Source organism: Takifugu flavidus, chromosome 19 (genome assembly GCF_003711565.1).
Source record: "Takifugu flavidus isolate HTHZ2018 chromosome 19, ASM371156v2, whole genome shotgun sequence".
Taxonomy (NCBI): domain Eukaryota; kingdom Metazoa; phylum Chordata; class Actinopteri; order Tetraodontiformes; family Tetraodontidae; genus Takifugu; species Takifugu flavidus.
Window position 1 is genome coordinate 7,728,199 of NC_079538.1, and position 20,547 is coordinate 7,748,745.

General features: G+C 42.4%; 4 protein-coding genes across 7 annotated transcripts in view; 1 reads left to right on the forward strand and 3 right to left on the reverse strand.

Moving 5' to 3' along the window:
- Nucleotides 1-3,561, reverse strand: part of LOC130516249 (NHS-like protein 1) — a 56,822-nt gene extending 53,261 nt beyond the window's left edge. Inside the window, 1 exon segment of the mRNA XM_057017162.1 lies at nucleotides 3,034-3,561. Coding sequence (XP_056873142.1) covers nucleotides 3,034-3,352 — 319 coding nt within the window. The 5' untranslated portion in view covers nucleotides 3,353-3,561.
- Nucleotides 3,562-4,788: 1,227 nt separating this feature from the next.
- acbd3 (acyl-Coenzyme A binding domain containing 3) lies at nucleotides 4,789-10,905 on the reverse strand. Of its 2 annotated transcripts, none has more exons than XM_057017178.1 (8): nucleotides 10,600-10,905; nucleotides 8,592-8,733; nucleotides 8,292-8,432; nucleotides 8,046-8,204; nucleotides 7,766-7,940; nucleotides 7,451-7,685; nucleotides 6,873-7,160; nucleotides 4,789-6,513 (listed from the first exon to the last, which is right to left on the reverse strand). In XM_057017178.1, the coding sequence occupies exons 1-8, from the start codon at nucleotides 10,862-10,864 to the stop codon at nucleotides 6,299-6,301; spliced, it is 1,620 nt and encodes a 539-aa protein (XP_056873158.1). In that variant the 5' UTR covers nucleotides 10,865-10,905; the 3' UTR covers nucleotides 4,789-6,298. The 2 variants fall into 2 exon arrangements, with proteins under 2 accessions (XP_056873158.1, XP_056873157.1); XM_057017177.1 differs by having other exon boundaries at nucleotides 6,873-7,163.
- Nucleotides 10,906-13,835: 2,930 nt separating this feature from the next.
- mixl1 (Mix paired-like homeobox) lies at nucleotides 13,836-15,218 on the forward strand. The gene is made up of 4 exons (XM_057017658.1): nucleotides 13,836-13,908; nucleotides 13,958-14,241; nucleotides 14,327-14,453; nucleotides 14,544-15,218. Exons 1-4 carry the CDS (start codon nucleotides 13,836-13,838, stop codon nucleotides 15,113-15,115), a joined length of 1,056 nt encoding a protein of 351 aa, XP_056873638.1. The 3' UTR covers nucleotides 15,116-15,218.
- A 72-nt stretch (nucleotides 15,219-15,290) lies between these two features.
- On the reverse strand, nucleotides 15,291-20,313 carry lin9 (lin-9 DREAM MuvB core complex component). Of its 3 annotated transcripts, none has more exons than XM_057017174.1 (15): nucleotides 20,206-20,313; nucleotides 19,297-19,329; nucleotides 18,883-18,974; nucleotides 18,587-18,700; nucleotides 18,386-18,516; nucleotides 18,161-18,286; nucleotides 17,914-18,071; nucleotides 17,691-17,824; nucleotides 17,268-17,396; nucleotides 17,095-17,196; nucleotides 16,929-17,009; nucleotides 16,724-16,849; nucleotides 16,423-16,605; nucleotides 16,227-16,324; nucleotides 15,291-16,150 (listed from the first exon to the last, which is right to left on the reverse strand). In XM_057017174.1, the coding sequence occupies exons 1-15, from the start codon at nucleotides 20,234-20,236 to the stop codon at nucleotides 16,045-16,047; spliced, it is 1,644 nt and encodes a 547-aa protein (XP_056873154.1). In that variant the 5' UTR covers nucleotides 20,237-20,313; the 3' UTR covers nucleotides 15,291-16,044. The 3 variants fall into 3 exon arrangements, with proteins under 3 accessions (XP_056873154.1, XP_056873156.1, XP_056873155.1); XM_057017176.1 differs by lacking the exon at nucleotides 20,206-20,313 and adding an exon at nucleotides 20,080-20,098; XM_057017175.1 differs by lacking the exon at nucleotides 20,206-20,313 and adding an exon at nucleotides 19,751-20,054.
- Between the last annotated feature and the right edge of the window lie 234 nt (nucleotides 20,314-20,547).

The window sequence follows — 20,547 nt, forward strand, 5'->3', positions numbered from 1 at the left end:
CGTCCCTTTAGGTGGGCGAGTAGTGTGGGTGTGATGGACTGGTGACCCGTCCAGTACGTCTCCCTGCCTCTCACACAGTGACACCCGTGACCCCATTTATACGAGTTGTAATTAACAGAAAATGAGAGGAAACAAGATTAAATTCATGGTCATACTACATTGTGTTTCCATGATCAATGCCCTTTCTTCAGAACAGCAGTGAGCAGGAACAGTTGGGGTTGAAACATAACATGTTGTGACCAACTGGTGCACGGTGGTAACACCGGCAGGCTGCTGAGGGTAGGGCACACGTGCACAAAGGCAAACAGAAAAGAGCTTGAAAAACATCACTTGTATTCATTAGTCACTGCTCCTCCGTGCACCTTATGCAGCCACTCCCTCGCTCTTCTCTACCTTTACTGTGTGTACAGATACGAGAGCTCGTGCATACACTGTCAAATCTACCGTCACTTGTCCTTGTTAGTATTCACTCACTCCCCTACATTCAGAGGGTGATTGTACTGGTCAGTTCCCACAGGATCCATTCCGGTCTGGCCTGGTCCAAGAGGTCGACCCAGTCCCATAGGCAACAAAAGAGACTTGGAAGGAAAAACTTGAGAGAAAACAGAGAGTAAGAGTGGGAAAGGGCTGCCATATTCCAGGGATAGGATCACGACAGCTACAGAACCAGACAGGACTATGATTGTGTGAACATGTGTGTCTGTCTAGCACAACTACACAGGTCACATGATAGGGGCACAGCTTCAACAAAATCCAAGCTGCAGTTTCCTCCTGTTGTGTTCCACGGGATGTGGTCGTCTGTTTTCATTATGAACTGAAACCTCCATCAACAAACAAGACAAGTATGGCCCACTAACACACGTAGGTCCTTGAGATGCCTTTGACATACCAGCGTGCTAAACACGATAGCATGCTACAGATGAAGGCTCACTGGCAAGAACATGTGTCTTTCTATAAATAAGCGAGCGATGTTGGAATGCTCGCACAGAAGTTTGCGTCCATGAAAGAAAGATTGGTGAGATGTGCCGTAGCAAGAAGCTATCCGGTTATTTGACAGACATGTCCTTAGTCTCAATTAGCCTTCATTCAATAGTTTGACCTAATTCCAACACTAAAATAGAAGGCTTTTTTCAACCCACTACTATATTTGGCAGAAATTTAGTGTTTAACTTGTTTTCAAATAACATCCCATTTATGACGTGTGCAGTTAAAACGGCCACAGACTCCTACATTGACATGTTATCTTTATTTATTTTAAAATCAAAATGAAGCGTAGTTTTGTTGAACTTTAGTCGCAGTTACACACTGTGCGTAAAAATTTTATGATGTCCTCATCAGACCACTGTGAATGGTATCTTTATTACCGCATTTTCCTGGCACAACAACAGCCAAAGTCTCTTTGTCCTTTTGCTTTAATGGTCCCGCTGCATAATCAAATAAGGTCATCATTAGAAAAGGATGTGGACCTATTAACCAGAGTTGAGCTGACCTGATGCGCCCTGCAGCCTATCTAGACTTTGTTTAAACTTTTGACTCAGGAGTACCAGCTGTTACCCTCCAAGGTTGGAGAGAATGACCTATGACCTGATGGGCAGCACTTCAGTATGAATGGATTAACGGTGGAGGAAAGAGAGGAAAATCCCATCTATCTGTCACACCCCTGTTCCAACTACCCTCCATGATTTGACTGTCTGGGCTGAAAAAGAGTGTGGCACTACACACAAACACATTCTTGCATCCATGTCAGCCCACCAACGTATAGGGGCCCCTCACCGGTAACATGATCCATCACCGACCTGAGGTTAGAGTAGGAATCCTGACCCTTAGTAGCTAAAGACAAGCAACTAGAAGGTCACAATGCTTCAATGCACACACACAGTAGGATAATAGAATTCTTAATTGTTTCAATGCTCACTTTTGAGCCTAATGTAAAATAAATTGTTTATTACGACAGTATTAAGAGGATATAACAGGATATAACAGGATCCATCAAAACAAACTTGGCTACTCCAGGTGTTCTATGGCGAGGTATTGAGGTAATCACATGGCAACGACACAGGTGTTCAGCGAGGAAGGAAGGAGACTCATAAATCTGGATTTCAGACCCCTTTATGTGCATTTCTGTCCTTGAAGCCACGCACAGTGCTGTCAACTACAGCTTTCAAAGTCACGCATTCCAGCCTGAAGAACTCATCCCCATTCCCGACTCCAACAGAACTTCAACAGGTACAGATAACAGGAGCTGTGGAGTCATGTCGCAGCACAGCTGACAAGATTATTTCATCGCCCCATGAATGCTGTTTCATGGATACCCTCCAAACAAGGCGTGACTATTACCGGTAAAACCGTGCACATACTGTTGTTGTCTCCACGGCTCATCCTTCACTTGTTTCTAGTGTCTGCTCAGCTGCAGACAGTTTTTGTGCGTGTGTGGGAAAGAGAAAAAGAGTGATTCATGGTCAGAGCACCACACAATATAAATGAAATAAACAAAAGATAATGACTCAGAAGTTAAATCCTCATCCGCTGATGGAGAAAAGAATTTGGGCAGGTCTGCTGACTATACAGTACTTTGCAGCTAAAGTATGTGGCAAACATTGTGCTTACGGTGTTTCCATACAGAGAAGCATGAGAACTGATAGATCATTGGGTTGACAGTATAACACGAATCAAAGTCTGGGTTAATATATAACGCCGGGGTGGAAGGCCACAGGTGACACTTCCAAAGTGGAGCTATACAAACACAAGATAAGAGAACCATGATTTTGTCCAAATGGTTGTCTCTGAAGACGAACACACAGATGGACAGACCGGTGAAGGAGTGAAAGACAGATCCATCACTTTTGACAGGACTCATGCCACTATTAACATAATTCTGAAACAAGGTAAACAGAGCCATGTGTGGTGACGTCGTTTGCTTCCCTCTGTCAATTACCCTGGACCTAAACAGACATCCATTAAGAAAGCTTTCGTGGATTGAATACACTTTATTTCAAATGCCGATGTAGTTAAGAATGAAAGGTTCACACTCACGGATTTGGACTTTCTTGGGATCGAGCGTGTGGATCTCACTCTGGAGGCTCCGCAGCCGTCCCTGGATCCGGTAGGACCGTCGGAACACCTCTCCTGCCTCCCTCTCGATGCCCAGAAAGATGTCGCAGGCGTGCCGGGAAAGGTCAGAAAGTTGGTAAATCAAACCGGTCAGCGTGTGACAGGCGACATCGTCCAGAGCCGAGAACAGGACGGCTCTCCGCAGCCTGCGTCTGCCCTTCTCCTCCGCCGGTCTCCAGCCGTCGCGAGCCGACAACCGACTCACGCGCCGCGGCTCGACGCTTCTCTGGTGAAAAGGCATGTTGTTTTGTTACAAACCATTAAATTACTGGAGAAGCATAAACTCCGCGCGAAAACCCAAATGTTTAAAAGAAGTTCGGGCTACGTTGCTTTCCATGTCGAGGGTATATATGTCCTTTTAATCCCGCCATATTCTTTTTGTTTTTCAAAGCATGGGGTTTCGTGCTGCTGCCCACTGGAGACGTTGCCTCCCAGAGACTATTCAAATTCAGCCAGACAGAGCGAGTCGCGAGGGAAAAAACGCACGCGGAAAAGTAGGAAGAGAACAAATAAAAACCCGGAAAATATCGCAACCACCTGTGGAAACTGGAACCGGAGCCAGAGGAGTTCACCTGAATGGATTGGCCCATGCAAGTGAACGGGGCTGTCGGCTGTAAAACCAGGACTGGATCGCTTTTGAAAGCGAATCGGAGGGACGGAACTCCGGATCTAACCTAAAAGTCAGGGGGAAAAATAATTGGGAATGGAAATGCACAACCATAAATTTAAAATATAAATCTTTCCGTGTTTATATCAACGCGCAAAGTCTAGTCCTTGTTCCACTTTATATTTTAAATATGATAGGACACGAAACGTTATTGAAATAGTTATAAGCTAAACAAAACAGCGGGACAGGAGTCAAGATAAATCAATACATTTCTATTGAAATACGACCAAACTCCTGAAATACAATCGAGGAATAATATCATAATGTTCAAAAGTTAATTTGGGAGGAGGGGGATTGTTTTGTTTGGGAAGGAGTTCAGAACGGATGTTTAGTTAATCTGTATTTTCTCCTGTAGATGTCACTAAATCCTACATACTGGAATTTTAGCTGACTTTCTATCCGGTTACTTCCGCAAGTTTAGACATACATCCTTTGTTTTCCTGTTCCCTCAGTCCAAACTAGTCTCCATTAGCAGCTGTCTCAGATTCATTTTCTCTGTGTGGACAAAGCTTGTTTGTCCATGGCCTGTTCAGTTCACCACCTGGTTTTTTGTTTCTTAAATACATACCAGTTAAATTACCCAGGTCAGCATTTTTTAACCACTGGGAAAGTAAACTATACAATGCAACCTATGTATCTAATGAGTTCCCTGTTGGTTTTTCCAGCCACATGAATGCCAAGTTTCTCTTAACTGACCTGTACATCTAAAAATCCTGTGTGTGCTGTTGACTTTAAAGCGCTCATTTACACTAACAGCCAGGAAATTGCACTGCTTCATGTCTCTGAGCAGAGGCTTCCCACCTCTTTCTTTAAAAATGGCAAAAACAGAGCTATTCTAAGAACAAGCGCTACTTTAATCAAGGTAAAATAAGTGATCAAACAAGTCAAAAGGATAAAAAAAGGCTTTGCTTTTGTTACCTGTGCATTTTTATGATTCATACAAGTCTGGGAAAATGTATACATATTTCATTCACTATATTTTCCAGTGCATTGATTTCCAGTCTTGACCATTTAGAGACCCATAAATGCATTTAATTATTTACATAAGAAAAGTTTGAAAAAGTTAGCACAATCAACAGAGAGACCTCAAAATCAAACAACACAGCACGTAAAATAAAGGAACTATTAGAATTTAAGCCTTGGTTAAATCATAAATAGTAACAGTATGTTAATTTGCAAATTAATACACCTCTGCCTTTCAATTTGGTTGTATACACACATGAAAATGAACAAACATCGAGATGTAACAAGACAGCCGTGAAATACGGTCACGTGTAAATGATCCCAATTTATTAAAGGAACTTTGTGTCAATTTTCATCCATGAAAAAACAAAACACAGCAACACATGTTTATGACCTTACAAACACAGTTTTAATTTTGGTGTTACTTGTGTGTCAGAATCAGACAGCAACTCCTGGAACGCAAATGAATTCTTTTTTTTTAAAAAAAAACCTCTGCCAAAATTTGTCTTCAAACAAGCTCTTACTTGCTGTTTTTTATAAACAGACAATCAAAAGAGAGCATGACAAAATTATTTAACAGGAACTCTGCCATGAAGAAGGCTTTGAGGTGGAATAAACTTAAACAGTATCACTCACACGGGATCTGTCAGAGGAAGGAAGTGCAATTTCTCTTATCAGTATAACACACCGAGATGGTTGTCTCTGAGAAGCCCGAAGACCCGCAACATTTTAATATTTTAGTGTGAAGTATTCATTTATTCGTTTATTGTTTATTTATGCTTCATTTAAATTTCAACCCACTCCATGGAATGACGATATGCCTGTCCTTCAGAAACGTAATCAGTACGCTCATGGTATGCTCCATCAATCAGTTTATGCAGAAAATAATGACTGCTGCAGAAATAAGGTTAAAAAAAAGAAGAAAAAGAGCACTGGCACCACTTCAGCTTTATAACGGTTTTAACAAGAAAGCTGGTTAAGATAGTGTACATTGTTGTTTTTCATGACTGAACAAAGAATAGAATTTCTCTGTGGATTAGAAAACCTGACATAAAGAGCATTTGATTTTAAACAAAGTTATTGGAAGAGACAACCACCATTAACACTAAAGAGAAACAGCTCTCCCAGTGTTGCACTTCCCAGCTATTCGTTCATGGCCATGGAAAGCCGCCGCAAGGCCACACTGTTAGTGTGGTGGGGGACGAGACAAGGAAACAATGGTATAAAGTGGTAACACACAACAAGAGAGCAAATTCCTACAGCTTGGTCTATGTGAGCGCAGCAAAGACATGTTGGTGAATATGGAACAGGTTTCCAAAGGCTCGATGGGAGACTAACATGGTGTAGCTGAGGACACAAACGGCAAATACATTTTAGCCCATTTCTCCAAAATCAAGTTCCACGTGTCTCTTTGTCACCCTCTGGTGGTTTTCTCAGGTATAGTTCTGGTTTCGCTCTCAGTCACACCCCCACACGCACATACAGCCTGCCATTGCACATATCACACATATATGAACAAAAACACTCCCCGGCTCCCCCCGGTGTCTGTATCCAGGCTTATCTGGTGTAATACACTCTGTAGTAAACACTCTTGGAGCGCCAGAGTGAATAGGAGTTGTCAAACTTGAGCAGGTAGACTCCGCGGCCAGGATACTGGTGGCTGCCGGCATACACCTCCTCATGACAGTCCCGCCGGTACACCGGCACAATCTCATCCACCTGGGGCTTCCCTGCATCCTTCTTGGCTTTCTCCTCTTCAGTAGGAGGATCACCTACAGAGACAAGGTTCTGCGATGAGGAGGAGGGACTGGGACAACAATATTGCTACAAAATCTGCCCCCATTATCATCAATAAAATGATAAAATGAAATACACACCTTTGGTTAGACAACCTATCAATATAGCATACAGTCAACATAGAAAATATTATAAACTCTTTTTAATTGTTCCAAAAACAAAGACTAAATAGTCTGTTTATAACCTGCATAATAAACATGCCGAGACAGGACAGCGTACGTCAACATCACGTAAGGAGGAGCTGCTATTTTTAAACGCATCAAATCAAGCTGCCTCAGCATTGCTACAGAATCGGAAAATATCTCTATAAAATGCATTTACATCGACACCTCACCTTCATCCTCCTCGTCTTCATCGCTGGACTCTGAAACGTGCACGCTGACCGACGCAGAGGCCGCATCTGTCCACTCGAAGAACACTCCAAACCCAATGTCATAATAGTCTGTGGCAAACTCCCAGAACAGGTAAGAGCCCTCCTCGTGCGTGGGCACCCGCACTGTCACCACCTCGCCACGCCCCACCGTGATCACGCTGTCTGCGTCCTGTCGGATTTTCTCCTTGAAGTCCTTGATTTGTGGTCGAGTCCACATGGAAGGAGCAGCTATGATTGGTGGTGAATCTGCTGCTGAGAAACAAGGATCTTTTTACAACCTGTTCATGTAAACATTTGTGCATGATGCTCACTGGATTCATTTATTTTGTGACATATTTTGGGATTAAATCAAGAACTTGTATAACTTTAATAAGGGAGCATGACCTTGTACGTACGCAACATATTCTGCAAATTATTATCACTAGTTTCAGCAAGTTTCCTTCCTGTCCTTCAGGTCAAATCAACAAACAGAAGAAATTATGTCCACATCAGCAGTCTCTGCATGCTTATAAAGCATCTCCACATATCAGGGCACTAACCTAATAAAGGCCCGTTCTCTGACACCTCCTCCGCCAGCTCAGGTTCTTGTTCCCTGTCCATGCTCTCCGAGTACGAGTCTGACTGTCCTCCGTTAACTGTGGGGGCTTCTTCACCCACAGGTGTTGAACCCGCACACAGACGACCCACAGCGGAGGCGGCGACTTGTTCACCATTGTTAAAGCTGCTCGAGTCTAAAGCGCCCAAATCCGCCTGCTGCTGCTTCTGTAGTGCTGCCTGGAGAAAGACATTGTTAAATAATATTCTGCAATGATGATGGCAAATACCTCCACCTGTAATGGCTCGTTCTCCCGTACCTGTTGTTGGGCCAGCTGGACCTGGTAGAGCTGCTGCATGTACTGCTGATAGTGCTGCTCCTGGAGCTGCCGGATGAGGCCCAGCTGTTGCTCTGGGTTGTTGGGGTATTGCTGAGCGGCATACTGCTGGAACTGCACTGCTGTCTGCGCATTGAGCGCCGCCATTATCTGTTGTCTGGGACGAATCACCAGAGAAGAGTAAATGCATGTGGTTATTCTTCCAGATACAAGTCTCACCGAGAGGTGCAACTGTCCAACATTATACAGTACAGTGACATACTTCTGCTGCTCGATACGTAGTCTCTCCTCCTCTGCCTGTCTCCTTTCTTCTTCCTCTCTTCTCAGCCGTTCTTCCTCTTCAAGCCTTCGCCTCTCTTCCTCTTGTCTCTGTCGCTCCCTCTCCTCCTCCTCCTGCCGTTGACGCTCCTCTTCTTCTTTTCTAAGGGTCATGTACAAATAATGAAGTGTGTCTGGTGGATAATGTCCTGTTTGTTTGTGTTAATACGAGGTAGAGGACGCATCCTACCTTTTTCTTTCTTGCTCCTCTCGCTCTATTTTATGTGAGGTGACAAAAGGAGCAAAGAGGCTGCAGCATTTGTTGAGCAGCTTGATAAACTCCACCATGGCCTCCTCTTTTTCCATGTTTCCCAAGGATGCCCATTCTTTTCTGTGCACAGTACAAACTACAGTTCAGTAACAATGGCAACCATGAAAATACAAGTTCTGAAAACGAGCTGTGTTCCTACAACACATCCTATCTAAACACTACAGTGACTACAAATGCTAAAATAAGTTAGAGCTTGAAAGGCTTGTCTGGAGGATTCACCTGCGGTCATTGCCCAAGACATCAAAGAATCCTACATCCGGTGAAGCGTCAGGATTATAAGGACCCAGTAACACCAGTTTATGCAGAGCCACCAGTCGAAGCTTCTCCTCATAGGTCGGGTGGAAGGCCTTCCCATCCTTATCTGAGAGCAGGAATAGAAAGAACCAGATTAGCTTTGCTCTGGCTGTTGTGTGCTTATAATGTGTTCTTATAATCTGTTTTTAATTATTTCTGTTTTTGTATAAAATGTACGGATGATGGTACAGACAATTATCCCACTGATATTAATTTAAGCAAGTTACAGCAAGAAACATTTATATCTATTGTGTAATCAGACCTAACCCACAACTACCGGTAACTGGAAATACCTGACTGGTAATGCTAATGCTAATAGCTCAGATTGCTATGGCATTGACAACCTGGGCCAAACCTATTTGGACAGCCTGTTCTCTGACAATGACATAAAAATACCCAGACATTAAAATGATTGAGTGACAGATTTATTTCTGAGAGAGAAATCCCAAGTATTGGACGGTGCAGATTAATATAATAAAGTAATATCTGTCTGTAAAAAAGAAAACAATAAAAGATTACTTTTCAATTTTGGACATCATCTTTAGGTGGCTCATCAAGCTGAAAATGCCTCTCCAGACTAGATTCCTAAAATCATCTCTACATTTGTTTCATCAACACATACCATTAAGGATATGTGGAAATATGCCCATAAACTCTATTAATAAAGCAGGATGTTGCCAGTATTAAATATGTCCGAGGCCCTCTCCTAAAACTGGTATACACAAGTCACATTTGTGACAAAAAGGCCAGTTATCTGGATTAAATAGTGACTTGGAATACATTTCCAAACCTTTTCCCACAAAAATATGACCAAATCTAATGGGTCAAGAATATTCTGTTCAGTTCTGTGCTTAACCTACCTGATAAAATATCTCTAATCCATGTTAACGGAATCAGATTGGATTGCTCATTCACATTTTTGACTTATGTTTAAGGTCAGTGCCTTGTACCAAAGATCTATCCATCTTGTTTTCTAACTGCTCCTAATTACTGACTGCATTTATTTCTTGTAATTCAGAAAACAGACCAGCTGTCTGCAAAGATGCCTTTTATCACAAGATTCCAAAATCATTCAGTTTAAATGCCCTCATTTGCTCAACTTTCTTCATATCTGTCATCAATAGCAAATGTTAGTGCTCAACTGTTAAGAAGAAACCAAATATTTGCGCACACACACGCACCAATTAGTGATAGTGAAACGGACCTGTGCATTTTCTTTACACACCGGCAGTGAACGCACCATTAAGGCACAGGGCCAGTGTGACGCCGAAATTAGGATTGGGCGCCTTGATCAGGGGCCCAGCCCACCACCCAGAAATACAAATGTGTGCACACTTCCATAAATGACCGGGTGGAAATTGTTAATAGAAATAATTAGTGCATTAATTTTCTTGATTATGAGCTGTTCGGAAGTACGTGGAAGTAATCAAGGCAGCAGACCATCGATCCCTCCGATTGGACAGCTGGATGTTGGCAATGTCTGAGGTCTAGGTTTGCGTCTCACATCTGCAGTTCATATAGTCCACTTTGTTAAAGCTTTCCAATCGAAGCAAGCCACTTTCAATTGGGATTTGTGAGTAATTAACGTCGCTTCTGATTCAGCCATGGGTTGACGGAGCAGCCCCGTGACTTGCTTACATTCAGGCTGGGAGAGAAGAGAAGACAGCCCGAGGCAGACCGCCAGGCAGTGATGTCAGGCCTACAATGGCACTACATCAACATTTTCAACCAACTAAAGGCTTGTTAGCATTTGCAGCTACTCGCTAGCATTACAGCTAGCGTTGCGGTTGACAGCAGCCATGGCGGTGACAGCTAATATTAGCAAAATGCTAACTTCAGTCGTTGATCCAGTTTGTCTCTAAATTTGAAAGTCGGTTCGTGTGTTAGCCGCATCTGTCGCGATTAAAACTATAAAGTATCTAATTTAAAATACCTTTGAAGAATTTCAGGCCCAGTCCATACAGCTCCAGCAGAGGAAAGCCCCATTTCCTCTCTATCGCCGCTTTGCCAGTCTCTCCATCTTCGTCTCCACTCGAAACCGGCGTGTCTTCCTCGGCTTTCGCGTTGCTGGGGTTCGGCTCCTCAGCCTGGCTGTGCTCACCCTCCGGGTCGGGACTGAGTGTGAGGCCATCGATAGAAACTTCGAGCCGGCTGGAAGTCGCACTTTCGAGGTCGCCGCTCTGAACCTCTGTCGCCATGATGTAGACTGTCAGCTGGAGCAGCCACGTACCTACTTCCGTTTAGACCAACCGGAAGTTCCGGGTGTTTTTTTCCCCCCTCGATGTAAATAATGACGAGTCCTTAACAGCGATATATGATAATCGTTTTTCAAATGATTCTTTTTAACATTGGGTTGTTATAAAACAGAAGAAAATACCCATTTATATTAAAAACTAATTTTTTCAAGGGATTAATATTTGTTTTTTTTAAGCATTTAAGATGACCTTTTAATTCCATCAAAGTTTAAACCGTCAAAAAAACATCAAAAGTGAACAAAAACTAATCTTTATTTGTCGTTTAACTATTTGGTATGGTTAACATTTATAAATGGTGGCTAAAATTGTGCACATCATAAAATAAGCTGTTTTTGAACCAGCTCCTAGGTTATTGTTCATCAGAATCACTTGTCCTGCAATTTAAAGAAGACATAAAGAATTAACACAATGAAATAATTGCTCGCAAGGATTGAAATTAAATTGTAATATATGCAATTCCACAATTAAACCTTTTTATTTATGTTAGTAATACAATGGAACTTTTACATTACACAAATAAATAATTGTAGTCTGTACTAAACATCTTCATTTGGAATATATCTGTAGTATATAGCTAAGTCTAACTGGAAGACAACTTTTTAAACAACAGCAATAATAGCATATATAATATTGTATGGCTGACACAATATAATAATAATTATTATATCTAATTATTAGAGTAAGATTATACTGGGTTGAGTGATTTTGACACACTGTTTCTTGCCATAATTTTGGGGAAAAAAATTGTGTTCATGCATATTTTGCAGATTTGACATTACTTGTGCATCTTACTGGAATAAATTATTCCTGATGGCCTGCTCGTCTTGGCGAGTTTATAGTTTGTTTCCTTATTGCAGCCATTTTTAGAGTGTTCTTACAGGATGTGTTCCTATAAACTGTGCTGCATGTTATCTCAAGTATTCACCTAGTAAATACAGATGTCCACGCTTCAACTATAAATGCATTGTAGTCCTTTAAATGCCCCTCAAATACACAAAGACTGGACTCCTGCCAAGGGCCAATTAAAAAAAAACATCAACATATATCTGCAAACTTGTGAGGATAATTTAACTGTCTGTCTGCGTGGTAGATGTATAGCGGTTGGGTTAAACGACAGGTTAAGTAGTGGTCAACCTTTTGAGGTGTGAATGCTTTTGTTTCTGTCTAGTGTCAGCTGCCAACTGGAAATCGCCAGTAGAAATCCCAAAGGTGTTTGATGTCTTAAACTTTAGTCTGTCAGCTGCAGCACTTCAGGATTAGGCTGAACTCAGAGTGCAGATTCACATTAGTAATAGACCAAATAACAACTTAATTATGATATGATAGCATGGGTAAAGAAAGGGCTAGTCCTAGTGTGAAATTAATCGTACACTTTGTTACATCCAGAATTTAATTTAAAAGTATATCAGTCCTTTTAACATACTCTTAACTAACAATGTGTCTTTTCACAGTAATGCGTAACAATGTGAAAGAATAATGAATAGGATTTGAGGAAAAATATTGTTCAAAAAAAAGATGCAAGATCTCTAAAAATAAAGTCTTCTAAAATGTTTGTGTGTGTTAAAGAACGCAATATCTTCAGGTACCCAATCAATTATGCTAAAGCCATATTTATAGGGATGAAATTTAAGCATGTTAAATTCAGGTAAAAGAGAATAAAACCTTTCCAAAGATCAGGAACTTCCACAGTCTCCGTTTAGCATAGCAGTCTGGTCTGTGCACGCAAGCAGGATACCTTAAAGAGGCTCTTCAGACAAAGCATCCTCTGAACTGCAAACGTCTTTTCCAGCAGCACATCCTGTCCGAATTGTGCATCAAAGCATGGATCACCAATTGGCCTGACGTTTGCTTTTGTATTATGTCCCCATTTTTATTTTAATTTGTGCTTCAAAATGTGCACCATCTTCTTTTCCCACAATAACAATATTGTCATCGTTTTCCATGAACCATCTAATTATTCCTTAGAGTCCACCTACAGCCAAATAATCGTTTAAAGTTAATAAAGTTGTGATTTGTGGCACCAAAACAGTGCAGAACCAAAAATTCATGAAGTCCAATTAAGGTGAACAAATTAGTCTGTCTGCCATTCTGTGCTGACCTCCTGATTTGATCCTCCTTTAAATCAGAAAAGACAAAAGACTCAATAGTGAGCACTTGAGAGTTCAGCCAAGGTTTGTGTATTGAGTTGAACAGGAACTACTGAAGAGCAGACATCTAATGGTACTAATCTTCATCAGATAGAGTTCAGCTCTCATGTAACATTGAATCCACTACAGTATATAGTATACAACTGAATGAATAAAACCTGCTCTAAAAGCAGGAACTATACAGCTTCAATTACATCTATAACATGTGTTCATTTAATGTTTAAAATCTATATTTAAAAAGTGCATGACCTCATTGGTAGTTGCACGAGCTGTAAAAATATGTCAATATAATGCAAATATGACTGGATGCACCACCTTAGATGCAAGGTAAAGGCCAGTCATTATTTCGATCATAAAGCTATAGATTTAAATCCTCCGGGCTTATTACTGAGGAAATGGCAGTTTCCGACTGTCTCTCTTTGAAGACGACGGGTCCATTATGGCCACATCCATTCCAAAGCGGATAAATGTTTTCACTGTCGATGTGTATTGACATTGCATATACCATTATAAACCCTTTAAAGAGACCTGCGGCCGCTGCACCGTTCCAGGTGTGATCCTTTCACACCTTTTGCGGCCCGCAGACGTCTGAAGCTGCTGCGCCGCCGCTGCAGTGCCAGCCGGCCGTGATGGTTGCCCCATTCACACTTAAAGGAAGCGCCACCTTTGATCGCTGGGGGATTTAACCCCGGCCGGCGCACGGATCTCCAATTCAGTCAGCTGCTGGAAGTAGGACGTCGAGGATCATGTCTTCAGTTCATGGGAATATGCGCATCGGAGATGTAAACCATTTCCACATGTACCACGAAGCTCTGCAGGTGAACAGCGCAGTGAACTCAGGTTGGTAGCCGATGCGCTGTGCGTAATTTACGCACGGATCCGACGTAAACTTTCCAGGGTATACTCTCTACTGTATCGATTTCCAACTGTGCATTTTCTTGTATTGTTTCAGACTATGGAGCCTCTGACGTTACTGGTTACTTCAGCACTGCAAATTCGGCGCCGAGGCCGGATAAATGCGTGGCGATACTGACGCACAGAAGAAAGAGGACCAACTTCACCCAGCAGCAGATCGAAGTACTAGAAAAAGTTTACTCTGAAACGAAATATCCTGACATTTACCTGCGAGAGAGACTGGAGGCCCTGACTGGTCTGCCTGAGTCCAGGATTCAGGTAATGGACCAATAATAGTTTAGGATTCTGAAATAACCTTCAAAAATGTTAAGAGTTCTCACGCCTCCTTTACGTGATTTTCTAGGTGTGGTTTCAGAATAGAAGGGCCAAATCTCGTCGTCAGGTCAGCTCTTCAGTGCCAGTTAAAGTCTCCAATCCTCCAGCCTCAGGCCCTTTCACCCAAATACTGAACATAATGGGCCAGGAAAAAGGTAATCATTAGACTAAAGACATATAACTTAAAAATAAGAATTAATGTTATTGAATATGCCAATTTTAACCAAGCTCATGTTTCCTTGCAGTGTATGATACCAACCATGGAGCTGAGGCTCACAGGACTGGGAGCTTTGGCCTTGAGGACAGTTTCAGACCAACAGTGCATCAGAACACAGAAGACAATCACAGGAGCAGCAATCCAAACAAGCCCAGCTACGACCAGTCCTCTGGCTCCTGCATCTACGAGGACGTAGCCAGAGCAAAGCCTGAGCAGATGCAGAGGCTGGAGCTGAGCGTCAACGTCCCCTGCTGCAACGTGCATCTATACCCCAAGGAGAATGAGCAGAACCCCAAGTTCGAGGCCGCCGTGACTAGCAGCCAGGGCCCGAAGCTCCTGGTGGATTATGATAACTTCCCTCCGAACAAAACCATCGGACCGGAGATGAAAGTGGTGATTCCTCCCATCCCCGTCCACAGCAAACTCAGCAGGTCGTCGCCAAAGGAAAACGGGTGTCAGATCCAATACCCGCACGTGAGGGCCGTGGGGGACGGCTTCAGCACCTTCTCACCGATCCACACCACAGAGGTGCAGGACTTAAGTGACTCGGACTCAGACTGGGAAAGCGAAGCCATGGCTGGTTTTGGTGGCTTTATGTGAAGAATGAACTACAAAGAGCTGAACCCTGGCTCCATTTACCAACATAAACTGTATACAGCCACCTGCTTTGAGTGACATTTTATTTATTGTAAAATAGTAATTAAATGTTTGAGTGTTAAAAAACGTCATTGACTGAATTAACCTTTAATAAAGACTAAGCTATCGGACCAAAAGCTGATTTCCAAGATTATGTTTAATATAAAAAGACCAAAAAATTATATACAGCTGCACAGGCGCACTCTCATATACAATTTTACAAAACTGAAAAAGGAGATCCTCTTGGAAAAAGCCGTTTGTGTGTTTATATCATGTTGTGGGGTTGTGATGACAGTCATGCCAGATACACAAAACGCTTTGAGAACTGCAGAATTCACCTTTATAAAAATAAGAAAATCTCTGTTCAGTGCACACAAACTTATAAAAGCCACTTCTGCTCAGACAGAAATGTTGACCATATTCCTAACAATTATAGATATTGTACAATTATCTACAATAAACCTAGAAAACATTCTTTAGCCCCCCTGTGTTTGCTATCAGTGACACAACAGAACACAACACTTACAGTGGGGAAACTGCGGACAGCAAAATAACATCATGAAACCATGAACTGCTAATCAAAATAAATAAATATGTAATATAAAACCTGTATGAATCAATGTTTTGGCACGTGAAACCAATAAATAACCAGGGGCTGTGGAGTTGTGGGTTTGTGACAATCCTTTAAGACTCTTTCAGGCTGTGTACAGCCGAATGCACCGACATCTCCATCCAATAAAAGAGCAGGTAAAAGTCCTCCCTCGTGTCGGTGGGAGACCATAATGCTGTAGACCACAACATCCTTGGAGGCGTGCTTGCAACAGTTTAGGTGAAAGCACCACCTCTGAAGTAAAATGGCCCAGACGTGTGAGCGCGAGTGCTGCTGCACGTGCTCAGACTGCGTTGGTGTTGTTGGCAGTGAATGCATGCAGGTTGCCAAGTTGACTCAGCCCACTCTGAATGTGTGCCACATGGATCTCAACATTATTCTGGAAGCAACTGTTGATAGAGGGAATAGAAGAACCATCAGAACATTTAATCCAATACCCGAATTCTTTAGATGGACTGTACCAACCTGAGGTTGGAGGGATCAATAGATGCCTTAATGTCATTTAAGGAGTCTGTCAAAGATTTAAACTCAAATGAATTTAGGTCTCCCCCATCTGCCAGACACTGGAACAGAGAAGGAAAAAGTGTTAGTCAACCATTTCCCAGAGTGATCTTTCTACCAGGAACAAACCCAGATGGCAGGCGAGCCTCTATGTCTGTACCTTGATCTGCAGCAGCACAGCTGTGAGCCGGGAGATGAGATGTGTGAGGCTGGGATTTGTCGCGCCCTGCTGTCCATCTTTTGAGATACTGCTCATCTGCACCATCTGCTGAGCCTCTTCCTCACAGCGCCTGCGCAGCTCTGTAGGGTGATCCACTGGAACCATTCCCTGATCTGGGGCAAGCTGGCTCAACACAGCAGAGTTACATATTACACCAGGCTCTTAGCCACTCCCTCCCCGCAATTCCACAACTGGGAGTTGGCCTTTCGGTCACACCAGAACAGGGTGTGTTGTCGCTCACCTCGCAGCAGTACTGCTGGACTTCATGAAGCACTTTGTTCAGGTCTTTATTCAGCTGTTCAAGCTCCAACACTGTGGTTGCATATCGCCTCTGGAAATCTAAGTCAATAGACATCGAGTACGACTTCTAAACACACAAACACGATCACAGCTTTAGTTTAAAACATACAAAACGTTGAATGATGATTAAAAGACGATGACTGTACCATTTTCTCTGCCTCCGTGTTCATTTCCTTTAAGTGCTTTATGTGCTCTTTTTTGATCATGAGAATTTTGGAAAGTCGTGTCTAATCACAACACAAGAGGCAACCATTCATTAGAACAAAGTGTTTAAAGAGTTTTGGGGTGTAAGGTTTTAGCTGGAATATGTACCACTTGAACAAGAAACTTGACAGGAAATCCCCCCAGAGTTTCTCCCTCGGCACCAGGCAGTTTGTTCCTCCAGGGAGACTGGTTGATCAGGGGGTCATTGTCCTGTTCAGACAAGAAATGGACATTAGATTCTAACTCAAAAGAGGATAAGCACAGTAGTAGCTTTAAATTACCATGAGGACGGGAGGGGTGGCAGGTGGGTAAGGCCCCCTTGGTGGGGTCATGAGGTTCTGCATGTAGCGTGTGGTCCGGTGTTTCTGGGCAAAGGCTGAAATGGGCATGGTCTCATTGGGCTCATTACTCTGGAAAGCAACAGGATGGCATCTTATATTTCTTTAGCACAATTCTCCTCATCTCCTCATTATTGGTGTGATTTTCAGATATAAATTTTAGTCTGTTTCCATTTTAATTTTTGTCAGAGAGGCAAATTGATGTTGCTCTGTCATTTTTGTGACAGGAGCAACATTAAATTAACCACTGAAAGGAGAATTCAAATAAAAATAAATGGTAAATGGATACACAGTAAAGATCTAAATTTTATGGCTAATCTGTTGTTATCTAGCTTTGCTTCTAATACAAGGAAGCTGTTATATTACCAGGACTTCGTAGTCAGGCACAGTGTGTGTTCCCAGTCCATTTCTGTCAAAAGTAACACGGTATGTGGCTGCAGTGGTGTCCACTGCATCTATCTGTCCTGTGAACAACCCATCATGGGCGCCCCGGAGACGAGCTTTGGAACAATACACAAAATAGAATTGTAATATTTATGCTATAGTAGCAGCCAGTCACATCATTACTTAATGCGTGTGCGCTCATTACCAGTGACTTTCGTCCCTATGTTGAGTCTCAGAGGGATTTCATCTGGAAGGTCTTTGCAGTTTGACACGTCAGAAATCTTTCCCTGCTGCAGCAGCCGCATCTTTTGCCTCTTCTGCCGCAGAGCCGTTCGTTCCTCCACAAAAAACGCTGAGGAACACCTGGACGGTATCAAAACACAACAGCATCTTCACTGTTTGGACAGTGAATTTCCTCTTGCACCCAAACTGTGTTTAACAACACAGCGTACCGTCGAGGCTTCCCCATCAGCCTCCTGATTGTTCCCCATTCAACTCTGGTCAACTTTCTTGTTTTCAGGTTGGGGAACGACTCCTTGAGGCACAAGCAGAATTCATTGTCTCCTTCAAAGAGAGGCCTGGAGAGTAAAAAAAAATGTATTTAGCATGTTTAGACGCTGCTGAATAACATCAGTTATATGCAGATATTTAAATAATAATGTGTTCTGAGACTCTACCTGTCAATGTTTGAATAGAACCATTCATAGATGCACCATTTGTGAGCTTTGGGTAGCTTAAGAAGGTTTCTTAACCTCAGCCCGATTTTCTGTGATGCCTTCTTGTCTGGTGTCACCACATTGGAAAATTTCTGGAAAGAAAAACAATCATTTAGAATAAATAGAATTATGCAGAAAACATTGTTTGTGTGAATTCTTTACCTGTGGTGGGGTGGTGACCCTCTGGCTTCTTCGAGGGGACCTGGAAGGGACACCCAGCTGTGGCTGCTCATCCTCGTCACGAAACAAACGACTCCTCTTTGAGCTGCGCGTGGACTGCAAAGGGAAAAAAAACGAGGACAGCAGATTATGCCACAACCTAATAATACGTTAAAGAAACCAAAACCTGGAGTAAAAGATTCATGCAACTTTGATGAGCCTTACTATTTAACAGTTAGTGTGACACCAGATTAGATCCGGTATCTCTGAAATCTAAAATTACTCGATATTCAACTGACCGTGTCCATTGTGAGGGAGGACTGCCGTCCCCTGGTATTGTGAGCCCTCGGGAAGCTGTTCTTTTCATTTAAAGTGTTGGACAAACTGCCTTCTATTAAAGAAATGATGATAAATTGACAAAACATTGACTGATGATAGTAATAACTCCAGTAAAAGGATATTAGGATCTAAAAGCTCGAACAGACTTTACTCTAAAGCCACTGAAGACAAACCCTTGAATGGGTTATCTCTAAGAACAACAATGGGAGAGCAGAATAATCCTCAATGAGTAACGATTTCACAGCATTTGGAAATAAATTACTGTCAATGGTTCAGTAAAATCGCTTAAATTTACAGCTTGGTTTACGACAAAACAGTTTCATTTTACAGCAGTCAAAAAGAGAACCAAAAGTTTTCCTCTTTAATCCACGTACCCTTTAGACTAACAAGAGCCTCTGCAGAAGAGCCTGTGGAAGATAAGCAAAAGAAATGAATGTACGATCAGACACTAGACAATTTAGAACACATATTTAACAACTGTGACTGTGGTTAGCCCCCTGGGATGTTTTGGGTCGCCTGTACAGGGGGCTTATGTAACAGGGAGGCAAGTATAAATAATTTACTGCATAATATTTGTTAGCACGGTCAATTAGGCCTTTGCCCTGGTTTGAGCTGTCAAACACGGGCATTGAACAAGCTGGACATATCAAGAAATTAACCAGCCGAGCTAACGATAGATATTATCCCGATATGATCCCATAAAACTGAATAACACCAGCTCTTTATGTTAGCAAAGTAACTATAATAAAGGCCAAATGCCGCGATGTGTTAATTTCCCTTCACCGGGCTGTCAAAATGATAAGCAGGACGTTATCCTGCAGTATTTACCACCACCGAGGAACATTTCATGCAATTAAGATGTCACGGAACACAGAACAAACATTAAGCCCATCAAAATCGCTGCTAGGGGCTAGCGTGTCCGCCGAGGGAACATAGGCGTTATAGCTGCTCTTTTGTTATTCCTGCCTACGACTTGAGGCTAACCAGCGTTAGCTCGGGGCTAAGCTAAGGTTTGTCGTCTTTTCCAGATGGTCTAAGTAACTTGCTCAACTCCAACATTAGCTGTGGTTAGCACACCGTGCTAACAAGCGTTAGCAGTCACCCAGACCAGTATATCTTTGTCCCTAGAATTACTCAATGACTAAAAATAAACAAACCCCCAAAAAATCCTTAGCTAATCCATGGCTGCAGCGGGCTAAAACAAGGTCTCTATTGCTCCAGAATGCGTGTTTGGATTTAAACAAAAAAAAGAAAAAACTCCCTTAATTTTTGTTGATACTCACTCTCGTCTAACAGCTGGTCCATCTCCGCCATCTTGAATCAGCCGCGCCGCTTTTTCAAAGACCTTGTCAAAATGCATTCTGGGTCGGGACGCTGTCTGGAGGGGGATTTGAGAAATAAAGCCGCTATATTGTACAAATACGCACCTCCTACTATATTATATAACACAATAATCAATATTTTCTAGACACCTCGAAGCGAAAATGATCCCAGAAACTTTAGAAAATGTTATGATTGCACCGTTGATCTTCATCTACGTTTCATGAACTACTCGTTCGCCGCAAAGATAAATTCGGATTATTTACAAAGTACCATTGTAGTAAATAAACGATTCGGAGCATGTA

Coding starts and splice junctions, on each gene's coding strand:
- acbd3 (XM_057017177.1), bottom strand. CDS start 10,864: ATGGCGACAGAGGTTCAGAGCGGCGACCTCGAAAGTGCGACTTCCAGC. Junction 8,734..10,599: donor GGGCCTGAAATTCTTCAAAG/GTATTTTAAATT, acceptor TCCTGCTCTCAG/ATAAGGATGGGAAGGCCTTC. Junction 7,941..8,045: donor CTACGTATCGAGCAGCAGAA/GTATGTCACTGT, acceptor GATTCGTCCCAG/ACAACAGATAATGGCGGCGC.
- mixl1 (XM_057017658.1), top strand. CDS start 13,836: ATGCGCATCGGAGATGTAAACCATTTCCACATGTACCACGAAGCTCTG. Junction 13,909..13,957: donor GAACAGCGCAGTGAACTCAG/GTTGGTAGCCGA, acceptor ATCCGACGTAAA/CTTTCCAGGGTATACTCTCT. Junction 14,454..14,543: donor CATAATGGGCCAGGAAAAAG/GTAATCATTAGA, acceptor GTTTCCTTGCAG/TGTATGATACCAACCATGGA.
- lin9 (XM_057017174.1), bottom strand. CDS start 20,236: ATGGCGGAGATGGACCAGCTGTTAGACGAGA. Junction 17,197..17,267: donor CCACCCCTCCCGTCCTCATG/GTAATTTAAAGC, acceptor TTGTCTGAACAG/GACAATGACCCCCTGATCAA. Junction 17,010..17,094: donor TCAAGTTTCTTGTTCAAGTG/GTACATATTCCA, acceptor TGTTGTGATTAG/ACACGACTTTCCAAAATTCT.